Here is a 16,656-nt window from a genome sequence, read left to right on the forward strand (position 1 = left end):
CCACTTAGGCACCACACTGTCAGTGAATCTCAAGAGGTTCAGTGAATCAGGTGACTGTGGGTGACTGCAGTCAAGTGGGGCCGGTGGTGGTGTCTGACAGCATGAACCGCAAAGCTGGAGAGGGGTGGTGCGGGAAAGAAACGTCCCTCCCTGGGGAGGAGGCAGGAGAAGCTCGTCGGGGTCAGCCCTGGTTCCCTTGGAACGAGAGAGTGAGATGAATGTGCTGGGAGGAGACTGAGGTTATTTGGGATTTTTCCAGCGAAGGGTTTGTTTGCATACCAGGGTGGGAAGATTGCATCGATTATGGCAGTGGTCCCCAACCTTTTTGGCACCACGGACCGGTGCTCCTATGAGAATCTGATGCCCGATGATCTTAGGTGTTGCTGAGGCGGTGATGCCAGCGCTGGGGAGCGGCTGCAAATGCAGATGAAGCTTCGCTCTCTCACCCGCCTCTCTACTCAAACTGTGTGGCCCAGTTCCTAACAGGCCACGGACCAGAACCAGTCCACAGCCTGGGGTTTCGGGACCCCTGGCTTAGGGGATTTCAGAGTGGTTCAGGGATGGGAAATGACTGGGAGCCTTGGACTTCCTGGGGCAGAAAAACACCAGTACCCATTGTTCATTCAGCCCTACAGTCCATTTTAAATACAAGATCTTATTGAATCCTCGTAACAGTCCTTTGAGGCACGTACAGTAAATACTTCTGTTTTATAGTTGAAGCAGCAGTTTTAGAGGTAAAGTGACTTGGCCGCAGTCACACTGTTAGTAACTTCTGATCTAGGTTGGAGCCAGACTGCCTGATTTCAAGCCTGAGCCCTTCAGTGTTTCATAAAGCTAATGTGTGATACTTTGCCTATGGATTTTATGATGATCTATAGCCAGAGGTATTTTCCATTTAATTTTAGGTTCTTTCTTGGGTTCACCATAGTTAGGTTTCAAAACAAGTTGGCTTTTGGCAGAATTGCTCTTCCCCTCCCTCCCTCCTTTCCCACCTTCTCTTAATTCATCCACCTGCCCAACCGGGCATCCATTCACGGCATCCATTCCCGGGTTCAGTGACCGTTCCCTGAGCACCTGCTGTGTCCGCAGCCTCGTGCACTGGGTGCAGGAGAGAGAGAGGGGAATGAGAGATAGTCTCTGCCTCTGAGAGCTCCCTGTCCACTGGGGCAAGGCAGATAGTTAACAGGTCAGTGCGGGGCAGGAGAGAGGGACACTTCAGAAAGGACAGATTTTATGGTAAGGGTGACTCAGCCCAGCAGAGGCCCGAGGGCTTTCCCCACGGCTTGCCATTTGCACCTGACAATATTTTTTTTTCTTGCCGAGACCCCAGGGTGCCCCAGCCAGGGGCTGCTTCTGCAGTTGCTCTGACGACCCTGGGGGCTTCGCGCTTCTTGGGCAAGGTGGGCACGAGTCTATAGAATTCATTTTCTCACTCACAGTTTTTTGAGAACCTGGATGTAAACCATTTCAGACAAGCTGTAGTATATTTATGCTTTTTATGTCCTGTTATGGCAGCTCGATAGATTAATTTTATCTTATAAATTGCATTTTGCCTCCCCAGTGTTTTTATTTCCCTGTTGTATTTTTGTGTTCTTCTCAGTTGCTTGGCTAAGTTTCAAGACTATGGTTTTATTTATTTTTCGTTCTCTTTGCGAATGCCTGGAGCCTGGCCCCTCGTAGGAGCAGCCTACCAGGACAGCCCCGGAGAGCAAAAAAGAACGCAAACCACGCTCTGTGTCTGGAGAATCAAAGCGGGGTAGTGATCAGCAAACCGGTTACGGCACCAGGCAGAATCCAACCCCTATGTCTGTTGAACAGCTACTGTGTACCAGGCACCATTGGGGGTGTTCTATGTAAAAATTATTACTAAGCTCTGCAACAGCCATCTTAGGACGTCATCATTATTGCTGTTTAACACGTGAGGAAGCCGAGGTTTTTCAAAAGACTCCATCCAGAGTCACTTGGTTGGTGAGGAGGCGGACGAGTCGGGGTACAGTAGGGTGTCTGCCTGAGCTTACCCGTCCGTTTGTCAGACTCTTTTCAGTTAGGCAATGGGCCACGTTCTGGCGGCTCAGCCCAAAAGGACACAGTGCCTGCTCTCAGGGGTCTCGGCCAGTCAGTGTTCTCCTTGGTGCCGGCTGTTGTCACGTCTGCACAGTTGACCTCCAGCCACCCGGGCAGGTGGGTCAGAGGTGAGACTGAGCTTCCACCTGTTTTATCGGGTTTATTGTCAATGGGCAAGGTACAGAGATGTGGGCGAAATACAAGCAAGTTGTATCTCTTTCTTCTTAAAATTATAAATTTTTATAAACATACAGATAAGCACAAAGGGTAATATAACAACATTCGTGTTTCCATTCAGCCAGAATGAACAAATGCTTACAATTTTTCTTTTTACCCTAGGTCTTTTTTTCCCCTTCATTTAAAAAAAAGTCACCGTGAATCTGGATCTAATTCAACTCTGTAAGAAATAATCGTCTTTGGGAATTCTAAGTTTGTCTCGGGGCGGCCATGAGAATACCCGTGTCTGGGGAGACACTGAGTCCGGGCCCTATTCCCAATGGCGTCTGCTTCCCCCAGGCCCACTCAGTGCAATGACACTGTGGTCACCTGCTTCTGAGTGTTCCGAGCTTTGAGGAGAAGGCTATTCTACCATGTCATAAACTACCCCTTAGCTGAATTGTAGAAAGTTCCAGAACTACAGTATGTCCTGGGGACATCTTTTATTTCTTAGTTCATAGTTAATTGATTACTAAAGGCCCCTCGACTGACTTTTTCCCTTTTCCTCTCAAATCCCTACATTAGTGAACTTCTTTCCTTTTTCTTAATTTGCTTCTAGAACTTTGTACACGTTGTCGTTTCTGCCTGAATGTCCCCTCTTTAATTGTTGCCTAACTGATGCCTCATCCTTTAGGCTTCTACTTAAATGTCACTTTCCAGGCAAGGCCTTCCTGAATCTCCCAATTATTTAGACACTCCTATTCCCTCCTCTCCCTCCCCGCCTATTTTGGTCTTGAATTGACTTACTCATGACTGTTAGATATTTGGGGATGAATGAAGGGGATTCCTCGGATGTCATTGGCCTTCCTATTGAGGGTTGAGTAGTGTCTCCCTTGCTTCTGCACCGCTGACGTGGGAGACCTTGGTCGTGGAGGGTGGCATCAGGAGGCGGTGTTCGGAGTTAGAGGTGTGCTACCGGGCTTACTCGCCCTGAACCTTGGGCAAGTTCGAATCTCTCTAAGCCTTGATTTCCTCTTCTGTAAAATGGAGATACTAGTGATGCCTCATAGGGTTGTTATGAAAATTAAGTGGATAGCATGGACGAGGTGCCGGGCACCCAGGCCAGGTCCCGGCACATAGTTACATGTCCTAGGCCTTGCTAAAGGTGCAGGTTCGCACCACACACTACAGCTTATGACCCTCCCTCTCCCACACCCTGCAAAGCACCGATTTTTAAACGGAAAATGGAAGCAACTCCTTTGGATCCTTATCGAGGGCTGCTGAGCAGAGACTAGCAAAGCCCCATTGCCATGTTAATGCTGGCTTGCTGTATACCAGCCTGGAGCCTAGAAAGCGCATCCTTACCTCTGCTGAATCATAAATTGCTGTAAGTCGGGACCCTTCTGAAGTGAAAATTGTGAATGTCAAGTGTCTGACTGTTACGTTTGTTGTGTTGTAAGGAGCGAAGTTTAAAGTGGAGTGAATGTGAGAATGCACACCCCAGCCGTTCTGTGTGTGTAGCTAAACAGCAGAGCTGGCCACAGTCTATATCACAGAAGGACATTCACGTAGGTCCCCCCTTTGTCTTTGCCTCACGATTACTTAACAAAAGTTATCAGAACTGAGCTTTCTTCTCACCAGCGAACATTGCTTCTTGCCATGAAATTCCATTATCATGCGGTTGTTATAGTAAAGCTATTTCCTTGTCTTGGCGGGTGATTCCCTGGAAGAAAGCCTTATTGAAATCTCTCCCTCTGTCTCTCTGCCTCTCTCATGCTCATTCAGCCAGTGGTACTTTTTGAGAACCTTCTCTGCCCCAGGCCCCGTGCCAGGCACTGGAGACGCGGAGTTGAGTGACATGATCTCCACCCCGAAGGACCTCAGAGACTAGTGATTATAACACAATTTGTCCAGTGAAAATGCTGTATTAGGAATGCTTCCTTTAGGTCATGTAGCAGTTGCTCTCTAAAATAAAAAGGTTTGCTTTATGGTATTTGCTTGTGAGCAGAGATGAGAATGGGCTTAAAGTCATGAAGAGCAGTTGCAGAACCCAGAAATTGGAATACACAAGCCTGACAGATTTTTGTGTGCTTTTCTTTCTGAGAGATATTCTAGGTCATCTCATCCAATCCACATTGTTGCTTTTGGCAGCATTTCCCAGGTCCACAGCCTTTGCTCAGATGCCTCCTATGACGAGCTTCCTCTTCCATCTTTGAATAGTTTTAGGGAAGCAGAGGATGTTGGGTTCCTTCTCTGCTGTGTGCCAGACACTGTTAGTCTTTTTGCAGATATTGTTCCATTTGATCCTAAAAACAAAACAAACACAACCTCTCACATGACTGGTGTTCTCTCCATTTTGCAGATGAAACTACTGAGGCTCAGAGAGATTAAGTAACTTGCCTAAGGTTATGTAACTAAGTGGCATTCAAGTAAACAGCAGAGCCAGAGTTTGAAACCAGGTCTGTTGGATTTCAAAGATGAGTTTTTCTATTAAATTATGTTGCCTCTTAAGTATTGAGACAACTCCTTATATTGTGCTGAGCTTTCCCTGGACAGCAGGCAGTGTGGTATGTGGTTAAGGACAGAAGCTCTGGGCTCAGGCCTGAGCTCGAAGCCTCCCAACAAGCATTGTAGTCATCTCTGGGGAAACTGAGGCTCTGAGATAGCAATTTACTTGCCTAAGGCTGTGCAGCCAGCAAGTTGCAAAGCTGAGTGTGACCCCACCTCTCTGCTTCAAAGCTATATATTCCTTCTGCAGCACCAGCCCATCCCTCAAACACATTTGGCTGCATTTCCGGGGATTTAAACTAGCTGTAAGGAAATGTTTTCACAGGGTGGTGAGTCATTGAAGCAGCTCACTAAAGGAGACATCATGGCATCTCTTGGAAACTGGTAGACATGGAAATGAGAAGGAGGCCCTCGTCTGCTGTGGATTTTAGAATTACCGCTCTTTAACGTTACTTCACTCAGTACCCAGTATTTATCAGACCTCTGACTTCTGGCTGGGTACTGTACCAGGCTCAGAGAATATGAAGATGAAAGGCCAGTGAGGGAAATAACCTAAATAACTAATTACCATGTAAATAAATAAGCCGGTTGTAGTTCCTACATCAGCTCCCAGCATGTATTACCTTTGTCCCCAGGTAATATGTTTAAGGTGCTGCGGAAGCACAAAGGAGAGAATGTTTTGCATGGATTGGAGATGGACTTGCAGAAGAAGGAAAGTAGATCTGGGTGTTGAAGGTCAGGGGTTCTCCGGGCAGAGGGAAACGCAGGTGCGAAAGCGTGGAGGCACGGACCAGCCTGGTGTGTGGAGGGGATTATGGCAAGTAGGGCATCTCGTAGGTGGTGCCAGGGGATGGTCCCAAAAAGCTCGCCTGGATCGTGCGGGCTCTCGGATGCTGCGAGGGAGGCGTTGGATTTGATCCTCAAGATAGTGGGGATGTCGATCAGTTTTAGACGGCAGGAGGTGGTTACCATGAACAGTGGCTCTGGGGAAGAGGATGGGCGGAGAGATAAGAGGGAAGACTAGAGTTAGGGAGGCTTGTTAGAAGGCTCTCGCCATGGTCTTGGCTTGGCAGTGGCTGTGAGGAAGGACAGGGGATGGATTTCAGCAAAGGAGATACTGACATAAATGTTTGATTTTCAGACTCTGAAATTTACCAGCCCAGTGACCTTGCCATCTTGCCAACACTCAAAGAGAATCCTTCTGGAGATTTTCGGGGCCCAACTTCAGTGGCTATTAACCTGAGTTCTAAGAGTCAGCTTTCCACTAAGTCGGTGTGATTGGAACTGATGATCAGTCTGAGAACATCGATACCTCAAATGACACAGAAAACTTAAAACAGAAAATCCGTGACTTGGAAACCGAGCTCGAGAGCTACCGGAATTTCATATTTCAGCTTCAAAAGCACTCCCAGTGCAGCGAGGCCATTATCACAGTTTTGTGTGGGACAGAAGGGACCCAGGACGCCTCGAACAAGCCCAAGGGCAGTACTGATGAAGAAGAAATGACCTTTTCAAGTTTGCACCAAGTACGTTATGTGAAACACCTGAAAATCCTCCATCCGCTGGCCCCTGAGATGGTTGACGGCAGGATGCTGGAGAGCCTTGAACAGCAGCTAGCGGAACAGGAATGTGAGCTGCAGAAGGAGCAGAATCTGAACTTGGAACTTTTCAGCGAAATCCATAACCTGCAGAATAAGTTCAAAGATCTCTCGTCCTCAAGGTAGACCCGCCTCTGTCTTTTCCCACTGTTTAAGCCTGCAGCCCCCTTTGTTGCCACTACGTCATAGCCCATAAGCTAAAAGGGACCTGCTGTGCCCTGGGGTGGGAGATGTGACCGTGGGGTGAAGGCAGCCAGGCCCTGCAGAGAACTGAAAACGAGGGTCACAGAGAATAGTGCCTGTATGCATGCTCGTCTTGTATCCTCTGAAACTGACAGGGCTGATTTTGCCCTTCTAGGGTTGGAGACTCAGGGTACAAGTCGCTCGCTGAGTGATAGCATGTTTGCCAGATGGCAGTGTTCACTCCGGGACCCCACCATTGGCTTTTACTGTGCCGCAGAACTGAAACTGATGCCCTAGGCAGGCGGGCAGAATATAAATATTTTCCATATCTTTACCCTTTAAGGTCATCTTAGAGAAATAAGCCTGTGTTGAAAGAGAAGAATTTTTAGGTCATGAAGATGTTTAATGAGCACACATATATACTATACTGTTTTGCTTCATGAGATATGGCGAAAATGAGATCATTTGTAAAGTCAACCTTCATTCATCACTAATTTGAGACAAACACATTGTTCTGAGTTGTCAGGAGCCAGAGTTAATTTTTCAAGACTTCCCAAACAGTGAGATTGAAGGAAGCTTGTATTTATTGAAAGGCAGTTGTATCAGACCTTCAGTTAGGCACTTTTCTTTTTTAATCCTCAAAATTGCCTGAGAAGGATGTTTTTTAACGTGTCTTCATAGATGAGGAAATTGCGCCTCAAAGAGGTTGCCTGCGAAGGTTGGGAGCTGGTCAGAGCCGTGCCGGGGTCCAAGCCCGCATCATCCCGCTCCAGGACTCTGTCCTTTCTCATCCATGAAACTGGCCCCGCCTGCAGTACTGGTGTCACGTGACCTGTGTGCACACTCAGTGGTCACCAGTCCCAACACACTGTCATTCTTTCAGGGAAGGGGGAACACGAACCGAGGGGTCAGCATCTTTGCCAGGCCACTCTGGAGTCAGGTTACTGTGGCCACAGTTTCTGTGAGCCACGTTTTCCTTAACTTGTGTTTTTCTCAGTGCCTACTAATACCCGTGGGAATTGGCGGGCGTGGTGTCAGGAGGTACTGTCCTGCGACAGAGTGTGGAAGGCAGAGCTGTGTCTGAGTCCGAAGTCTTCACCATTTAACTCGGTGATCTCTGGGAGTCAGTGTCCTCTTCTGTAAAAGGAATGGTTCATACATTTGTTGGAAGATTGGGAGGAAGAGATAACTTATAAAAAATACCTATTGCAGCGAGCGACAGGTCATAGATCCTCCATAAATGGTAGTTAGGGTCATGATTATTCCCCGACCTTCCAGTTGAGAGGAGGAAGTCCTGTCTTTGTTTTCCTGCCTACAGTTTCTTTCTTGTTCATGAGAATTTGCGGTGGGCCCCCTGACCCTTGGGCGCTTGTTTCTACAATTCGGAATAGGCTTTTTGAAGAGAGTGTGGAAACCGATTGTTCTCTCTAGTCCTTGCCAATCTAACGTTAATTGGGGGCTTTACGAGGTTAAAAATATTGCAGAAGAACCTTTGTTTCATCATTTGTTGGCTGCTTTGAAATCGAAGGAGTGACCTTGTGTGGTTTTCAATTTTTCTAAAAGTATATAGACTTGTACAGCTGCAGGCTTTTAAAAATTGTGCTCTGTCATTTTTCCAATTAGTGTTAAGGTCACAAAAATTCAATTCCAAAATGGTACAAGCATTTTCTTTTCCCCCCCTTTATCAGATACAATTCATTAGTTCAGTCCCAGGCCAGGGAGCTCTCCCTTCAACGGCAGCAGATTAAGGATAGCCATGGCATCTGTGTCATTTATCGTCAACACATGAACACCATGATTAAGGCATTTGAGGAGTTGCTTCAGGCCAGCGATGTGGATTACTACGTGGCCGAGGGTTTCCAGGAGCAACTGAATCAATGTGCTGAGCTGCTTGAGAAATTGGAAAAGCTATTTCTCAACGGTAAGTGGGGTGAAGTGCTTCAAGTCCTAAGACACATGGGTCATTGATCCAGGACTTCTTGGAGGGCCGGGAGGAGCTGACTCCTTGGCCCTACTTCCTTCCGCCCTCTGCTCTGAGGAGGTGACGGCAGAGGAAGACGCCTCGCCCCTTCCTTTCAGTGTCTGCTTCCACGTGGTTGGTGGTCTTCCCTGTTGCAAGCTTAGGGTCCCGTTTAGGTGCCTGAAGGACCAGGCCGGTGAAGCACACGAATGAAGCCAGCCAGGAGCAGCTGCTCCTCAGCACTCACCACAAGGCGGTTGGTTTCTCTGAATTTTCAAGAGAAGATGGAAGTCGGTTTTGGTTTTTTTGGTGGTGGTTGTTTTCGGTAAAAACTCATGAGTTTTAGCTGTTGGCAACAACAAAGAAAACAAACAGACAAAAAAACCTAAAACTTTTATTGGTTAAAAAGTACATTCAAGGGTCAGAGGTGGTCAGAGGAAGGATGGTAGAAAACCTTTGCTAACCATTTGCTATATGCAAGGTACTTTAATGAGTATTATCGCATTAAAAATGGTTTTTTTTTTTTTTTTTTTTTTAATAATTTGTCATTTTTCAAGACTACAACAAAACCCTTCATGCATCTTTGTCAGTTCTGGGGTAGTGCACCTGTTGTCTTTCACGACACTGACATTTGAAGAGTTGGGGCCAGTCTCTTGATTTGGGATTATCCGTGTTTTCCTCAGGGTTAGGTCAGATGAGTTATGGGGTTTGGGCAGGTATACCACTACATAAATGATGTTGTGTTCTCATGGTATCACTTTACGCAGGTGCACAATATCAGTTTGTCCCATTTTTGGTGATATTAACTTTGATCGCTTGGTTTAGGTGACGTCTGTCAGGTTTCTCCGTTGTGAATTACAGTATTTCCCTGTGTAATGTAAACGCAGTTAATGGGAGAGACTTTTAACTCTGTAAATATCTCAGTCCTCTTTAAAGTTCTGCCTACGAGTTTTGCCATCTGTTGATGGTTCTTGCCTTAGTCAGCTATTACTGTGACCGTGGCAACATGGTGATTATTTTTCTAATGCTGTCATTTCTTCTTCATTTGTTGTTAGGTGACATCTGCTGTAAGGATGAATTCTCCCTTTACCTCCTTTTATTTATGTATTTGTTGTTCGTTTATTGTCAGTGTTGATTTGAAGATTCTTCTTTTATTCAGCTGACTGTTTATTGTCCATTCTGTCATTCATATTGCTCAGATTGTCCAGAATAAGCAGGTGGCAGTTCCTTTTGTCATGTCTCCCTCTTTTTTTGAGCGGAGGGAAGGGTACTTCCTTACTTTCTGGCACAGAAAAGGATATTCAGGCTCATTTTATATAGTCCTGCCCCTGAATCAATCATTTCTCTAAGTAGCCCTCATTCATTTTAAAAGAGAATGCCATTTAAAAACCAAGAGTTGGTGCTGGATGTGTTCATTGCTGTAAAAATCACATGGTACCTTCGGCTCCTCTGCAAACCCGCTGTGTTTTTTCTTGCTTTTCCTTCTTCTGTATTTGTGTTCCTTTGAGAACCCTGGCTCACAACATCATCGTATCTGCTCATTTGCTTAATTCTGTAATGCACACAGATAGTTCCAGAATCACTCTGCCCATCCATACCACTGCGAAAAACAAACCTAAAGAAGTTCAAGATTTGTTTACAGTTCATTTTGTTTCTAGGCTAAGAGTATTTACTCAGGCATTGAATTTAGTTGTTTGGTTTCATTCTTTCTGCAGTCTTGTTAAGTTATTCATTCGAAATATAATTAGGGTTTTTTGTTTGTTTCAGTTTGTATTTGATTTTAGGGTCCCCTCATCCTTACTGATTTAACTTCGTTTTATTTTATTTATTTATTTAGTTTTAATTAATTAGTTAATTTTTTTTTATGGTGACATTGGTTAACAAACTACGGTTAAGTTTCAGCTGTACGTTTTAACAGTAAGGTGCGTATATATTTACATTGTGTGTTCACCTCCCATAGTTAGATTTCTTTCTGTCACCACATATTTGACCACTTTTACCCCATCTACCTCCTCCCTGCCTCCTCCCCCTTACCCTGTGGTAACTACTAGTCTATTGTCCATGTCCACGATCATTTTATTTTTTGAATATGGAAAACATTAAGGCAGTTCCGAAGGATAAACTTTTATCCTTTTAAATTGCCTCTATGAAGTCATTATTTTTGTCTCTCTACTTTATATCCATTAGTATTACTTTCTAGTCTTCCTTTCTCTCTTAAACACACCGGAGATAGCCCAGCCTCTCCACTGAAATGGCATTTGCCAGTCACTAACAGCTTCTACTCTGGTAGACTCAGTGATCAGTGTTCAGACTGCATTTTATTCAAACCCACAGCCATTTTGGGATGCGAGAGTCTCTTTTCCTCCCGCTCCCCGCGCCCAGCCCCAGCGGCCCCTACGAAGTTCTCTCTTCAGTGTGTGCTCCAAGTCTGACCTGCCTTTCCCGCCTCACTGCTGCCTGGGCTCCGCTTTGCCGCCGTCACCTCCCTGGCTTATGGCCGTCCTCTCCCTGGCCCTGGCCCACTACTGCTCATTGCCACACAGTAGTCAGAGTGATCTTTTCAAAACCTGAGGCAGGTCATGTCCCTTCTCCTCTCCAGATCAAAGGTTTTCCCTTGTGAGGTTAAGGGTTAAACAGTCGGCGTGATGCCTTGGCAAAGTGCCCCTGCACGGACAGCCGTTAGCCCTGAGTGCTGACTAGTGTCTGTCCTTGTGAGTCGGGCTCAGTCCTCAGAACAGCCCGGGCTACCCGAGGAGCAGCCTTAGCAGAGGAATGTCAGTTGCTCAAAGTCACAAGGATTCGACCTTCGCTCTTCTTCTCATGCGTACAGTACAGATGGTTCACGAGGGGCCACGTATGCTCCATTTAATCCCACGGTAGAACATCGGGTCGTTTGGCCTCTGGGTGCAGGAAATGGTTTTCCTGGTGTCGTAAAGAGCCCACAGCTAGGTCTTTTCGCAGACCGGTTTCCTAGGCCCAGGCCTGCGTGGCCTTTGCGGGCCAGGACGTCAGAGCACTTGACTTTTCCCAGCTTTATAAATCTGCTCTCTTCCGGCTCGAGTTTTCCAGATAAGCTAGTTTTCATTTTGTTATTGGAGAAATAACAGAGTCCTCAAGGTAGAGCTGCATCTTCCAGGCCTGAGGCATTTTCCATCTGTCTCTTCTTCCTGCAAGCCCTCAACCTGGGCCCTAGGAAGTGGCGGCTGAGAGGCAGCGCCTCTGGCACCAGCTGCCCTCCCCCGCATTCAGCCACCCCCCACCCCCGATTTATTTTTTCGTTATTTACCTCGACAAGCCCAAGGAGATCTCACTTTTTGTCTCCTGCAAAGCAGAAGTGTTTCAGGCTTGGCAGACAACGTAAACGTAGAACGTTATTTTCTTCTCCAAAAGGCATTAACGTCTCAGGAACCTCACTGCAGCTCTTTTTCTTGGAGAATAAAATGAAACCGTGGTGGGTCTTTCTTGGATGCTATCTAAGGGGTCTGGCTCCTGAATTATGAAATGAGCTGATCACAATGTAGTTTTATATTTGAGGCAGTTGCATAGCATGAGTTCTTAAAAAATTCAAATATAGTCTTTTTTATTAATACAAAGCAGTACATGTTTATTGTGGAATAACAGATAAGCAAATACTCCTATAATTGCATCATTTATATAGCAAAACATGAACACCCTGGAGTTTATATTTCCAGACTTTTTTTTTTATACATATTTGTAGAACTATTTTTTATACGTATTTGTAGAAGTAGGACTGTTTGCAATCTCTTTCTTTTGTTCAATTATAGATAATAAACATTAGTCTACATTGTTGGTTTTACTAGCTGCAGAGCATTCTTTCGTATGAATGTACCATCATTTATTTAATCATTCCCCATTAGATGGACATTTAGGCTTTCGGTTTGGGGTTGTTATAATGAACACTGTATTGGAGTCTTTGTTCATATCCTTGCTGTTTCTTTGTTCATATTTAATTGGTAGAACCCAAGAAGTGGGATGATAGTGTGGTTTTCTAATGCTTGTAAGGATGAGCTTAGGATTCTTCCCTAGCTCCGTAGGCTAGGGCTTTCACTAGGGGTCTGGAACCCTGCAAGATTTTGTGAGTATGTGCCTTTTTCTGGGGTGAGGGTCTAAAACTTAGATTCTCAAAGCAGGTTGAGGCCCAAAATAGATCAAGAACTGGGGTTGCAGTCCCAGGTTTCCCACCACATCCTTGTACCTCCCAAGACAGTAGCAGAAAACAGGAAGGCGGTGTTTTGTCTTCAGGTGTTTTTGAGTAAGCAGTGGGGAAGGTACGGAGAAGACCGTGAGACAGTCCCTTTCCTCATTGTGCTCGCCACGTGTGCCAGGGTCTGCCCCGTGCATAGAAGACAGCTGCTGGGAGCCCTTCCCTTGGCTCTCCTGTGCCTACAGGGATGAGCCTGACACATTCGTTTCTTTCAAGGCTTTCCACAGTCCGCCCACTAACCCCTAAAATGATGACGATGATGATGATGGAGAAGCAGTGAGGAAGGCTGATCTCTGCTATGTGCCAATTATTGCTCTCAGTCTAGGGAGTGGTACTATTTTTCTTCATTTAATAAATGAGGAAGAGAGGTTGATTTACTTGCTCAGGGTCCCACAGGAAGTGGCAGAGGCTGGATTTGAGCCCAGGCAGTTTGCTTCCACAGCCTCACCTCCTGACTGCCGTGATGCCATGCATCTCACACTCCTGTCAGATTGGGTGTCCTGGTCAACCATTCCTGTGGGCCAGGCCTTGCATTTCCTTACTCCTGTGACTATGTTCAAACTAGTCCCTTCTCTCGAGGGCTTTTATTCCCTCTCCCTTTCCAGAAGTTCTGCCCATCCTCCAGGGAGTTTTCCTTGTTCGACCCAAGTAAAAGCAAATTTGTTCCTTTTCTTTACTTCTGAGTTGTTTGCAGCTTGCATGTGACAGTCACGACTAGCCTTGTGAGAGAGGCCACCTATTGGGGTGGAAAGAATAGAACCTTTGGAGCTGAACGGAGCTGAGTTCAAATCCCAGCATTATGGTTAGGGGTCAGATTTCCTCTCTGAAGTTATAGCACCTGTCTTGCAGAGTTATTTGTGAGGATTAAGTGAGATTATTTAAAGTGTCTGCCTGGCCAGTCGTGGGAGTTCAGGAGGTGACAGCAATGATTTCTCGTGGGTGTATTTTATTTCCTCAGAGCATAAGCTGCTGGAACATGAGGGCCTTATCCTGTCCATCCTAGGGAGGGGCTGGACATGTAGTGCCCAGTCAGGATATGGTGACAGTGCTGATAGTTTTACGTGGTATGGACCTCATTCTAGGGCACCTTTGATTAGTGTCCTCTGACTCTGTGTCTGATGCACACAGTGTGAGCCTGGCGGGAGGCACCTCTGGGCTGTGAAGGGAGAGCCTCCAGAAGGAAGGGGTGTTGGAGCTTGACTTTCATCATGGAAGGACTCATAGTTGTTGGGGAAGAGTATTTTAGACGCGGAGTGGGGGACACAGGTTAGGGTTTGTGTAGCGAGCCAGGCTGTCAGAGAGCATGGCGGATTTTCCTCCTACGGGGTGGATCGGCGCGGAGAGGAAACCGAAGGCGGGGCCAGCCAGCCGCAAGTCTGTCCTGCGTAATAATCCTCTCACTTGTTCAGATGCGAATTGGAAAACTAGTTGTCTTTTTACTTGGAAAGATGAAGTCCCCCCACTGCCGCTCAGCTTTTAGGTAGAGCAATAAGAAATGCCCGAGAGGTGGGAGCAGTGTTTTTCTGACACCCATCCTAAGCTTTTGGAATAACCTGACAGATGTTGCCCTGTCACCTATGTGCAGGCAGTTTCCACCAAGAAATTCAGTGCATCAGTTGTAACGATCTCCCTGTGAATCCCACAATGATAGTTTGCCATTTTGTTTCAAAGAACTCTGTTGAGGTAGGGGAACGTGTGGAATACAGTTGTTGTCATTACAAGCTCCCCAAAGGATCCCTTATTTGAAGAAGAGGAAACCCATGCTGCTGGTGGCATCCGGGCACTTTCTTCTCTGGTCATGGAGAGGTTTTTGATGGATCGAAGATGCGTTTATGAATGCTTAAAGCCCAGCCCAGACCGAGGGCCCCCTGCCCTGGGAAGTCGCTGGGGAGTTTGTCTGTCTCCCAAAGAGCAGCGGTGAAGTGTGAGACAGGAGTCACCGTGTGCCTGGCTGGCGTGCGGAGGACACCTCAGCCCTTTGGAAGGCTGGGCTGGGGCAGACGGCCACCCTCAGGGTCTGTAGGGCCAACATCTTATCGTCCGCTGAATGCTGGTCAGCAGCCCTCGTCTCGTGCAGGTGGGAGGTGAAAAATGCTGATGGAGTTGTTCTTTCCGTGCTCAGTCGGCCCTGCCCGTTCTGGTGGTTTGCAGCCTAGGATTTCAGTCATGGTGTGAGAATGTGACCCAGCCACATATAGCTTCCCCGCTTGAGGAGGAATATAGGATGGAGAGGTGGATCCCCTGAGAGCATTCACTATGGTAGAGCCTGTCAACTTCTTCCTACCTTTCAGGGAGTCAAAATGTTATGCCCTTTGGGGTCAGCATGTAGCCCAGAAGATGAAGACAGATTGTGGCTGAGCTGGCTATAGGAGCATCTCCATGGCCCTTAGTAATCTGGAACCTGCGGTAAAGTAGGTGAGAGTGTGCATCGGGCAGAGTGAGGGAGTGGGAACGTTAAACCTCCTGGATTTCCGTTTCTTATTAAATGGAGATACCAATGCTGGGCCGGTGGGATTGTGGTGAGGCCTAAAGGAGATGGTGGGTATTTTGGAACCATCTGAGGGCCTGGCCCCTGGTGGCCCCGGCCTGTCTGACTCATTCGCGGTGCCCAACAGCGCCCTGCAGTGGTGGGTGGCTTTTACGCATTCGGCTCGTCGCACTGACCTGGTGCTCGTGGCTGGCCTGTGGGGTGGTGAGGGAGCCTGACAGCAGCCACAGCCCGCCTCGTGCATCCAGGGGGAGAGCCACAAGACGTAAAGCAGATGTGCGAGTCTCCAGTGATCTTTTCCTGTGCGTTGTGGTGTGTGAGAACTGTTCCTTTTAGGAAGTAGTTTTGAAAATGGTATGTGTGGGTGTAGTTTAATTATAGTCTCATTTTTCAAGTACAGCTATAGAAGGGTTTGTTTTTTTTCTTTTAGCCACATGTTAGTTTCTTCAAAGAGCTCATCCCAGTTTGCAATTTCCAGAGTTCTGAAGTATTTTTAAAATAAAGTTGTTAGTCTCTTTGAAATCTGGGCTCCCTTCAAACAGCAAATGATGACATGCAGGAAAGAGAAGAGCTTCTTCTGCCCAGCCATGTTTTATTTTTCCTTTTGTCATTTCTTTTAGTCAACTGCGCTCATATACTCCTTCTCCTAGGAATCCCTCTTTTGAGAGTCTTTCCTAAGCAAAGAATTTAAATGCAGATACAGCTGTATGCACAAAGATGTTTATTTCGTTTATTTTTATAAAAGTGAAACATTGGAGATGACCAAAAAGTCAAAGTGGGACTGGCCAAACCGTGGCGCATACATGGCTACAATGGAATATTAACGTAGTCATTAAAAATGATGTTTCCAGAGCAGGTTTAGTAGAGAAATGCTTATAATGAAGTACCAAGTGAAAAATTAAGTCACAGTATGGTATCACCCGTGCCAAGATGCATGAAGGAAAGGAAGGAAGTCCGGCTCTGTGTCTGTGGCGGGTACCTGGAGGGTGACGACCTTCTTTTACCTGATTCTTTACCCATTTCCTGTAACGAGCATGTGTACTGTCAGCACCAGAGTTTTGGAGAAGGAGAAAGAGCGTGCACCCAGCAGCGGCTCTGTGACCGCCTTTTAGATTTCAGTGCTGTCACCTTCCTCCGAGAGCCAGGGCCAGAGCGGTGATGAGGACGAGTCCGCAGTCTGAATGAACCATGTTCTTGGTAATCCCACTTTAAATATCCGGGATTGTTACAAAGCGCGTTTAAACAAATGGAATAGTGTCTCTGCAAATGTATGAGCAGGAAATTATTAGAGAACACTTTTTTTTTTTTTTAATGTTTTCCTCCTTCTTAATGTTATTTCTGCTTCCAGGAAAATCAGCTGGAGTGGGAACGAGCGCCCAGGATGAACCGGTGGAGAGGTGAGTGTGGAGCGCGCCGCACGGAGACTGGCTGGTCTGCCGGCTTTTTGAGCGTTCCAGCTCCCTCCTATCCTGTT

The 16,656-nt window shown here is 46.6% G+C and overlaps 1 protein-coding gene across 1 annotated transcript in view; it reads left to right on the top strand.

Moving 5' to 3' along the window:
* The window catches only part of CDK5RAP2 (CDK5 regulatory subunit associated protein 2), a 155,903-nt gene that overhangs the window by 106,839 nt on the left and 32,408 nt on the right, over nucleotides 1-16,656 (top strand). The window contains 4 exon segments of the mRNA XM_039866749.1: nucleotides 5,870-5,995; nucleotides 5,998-6,448; nucleotides 8,198-8,430; nucleotides 16,531-16,579. Coding sequence (XP_039722683.1) covers nucleotides 5,870-5,995; nucleotides 5,998-6,448; nucleotides 8,198-8,430; nucleotides 16,531-16,579 — 859 coding nt within the window.

This window comes from Pteropus medius, unplaced genomic scaffold (assembly GCF_902729225.1).
Source record: "Pteropus medius unplaced genomic scaffold, Ma_sr-lr_union100, whole genome shotgun sequence".
In the NCBI taxonomy this organism is placed as follows: Eukaryota; Metazoa; Chordata; class Mammalia; order Chiroptera; family Pteropodidae; genus Pteropus; species Pteropus medius.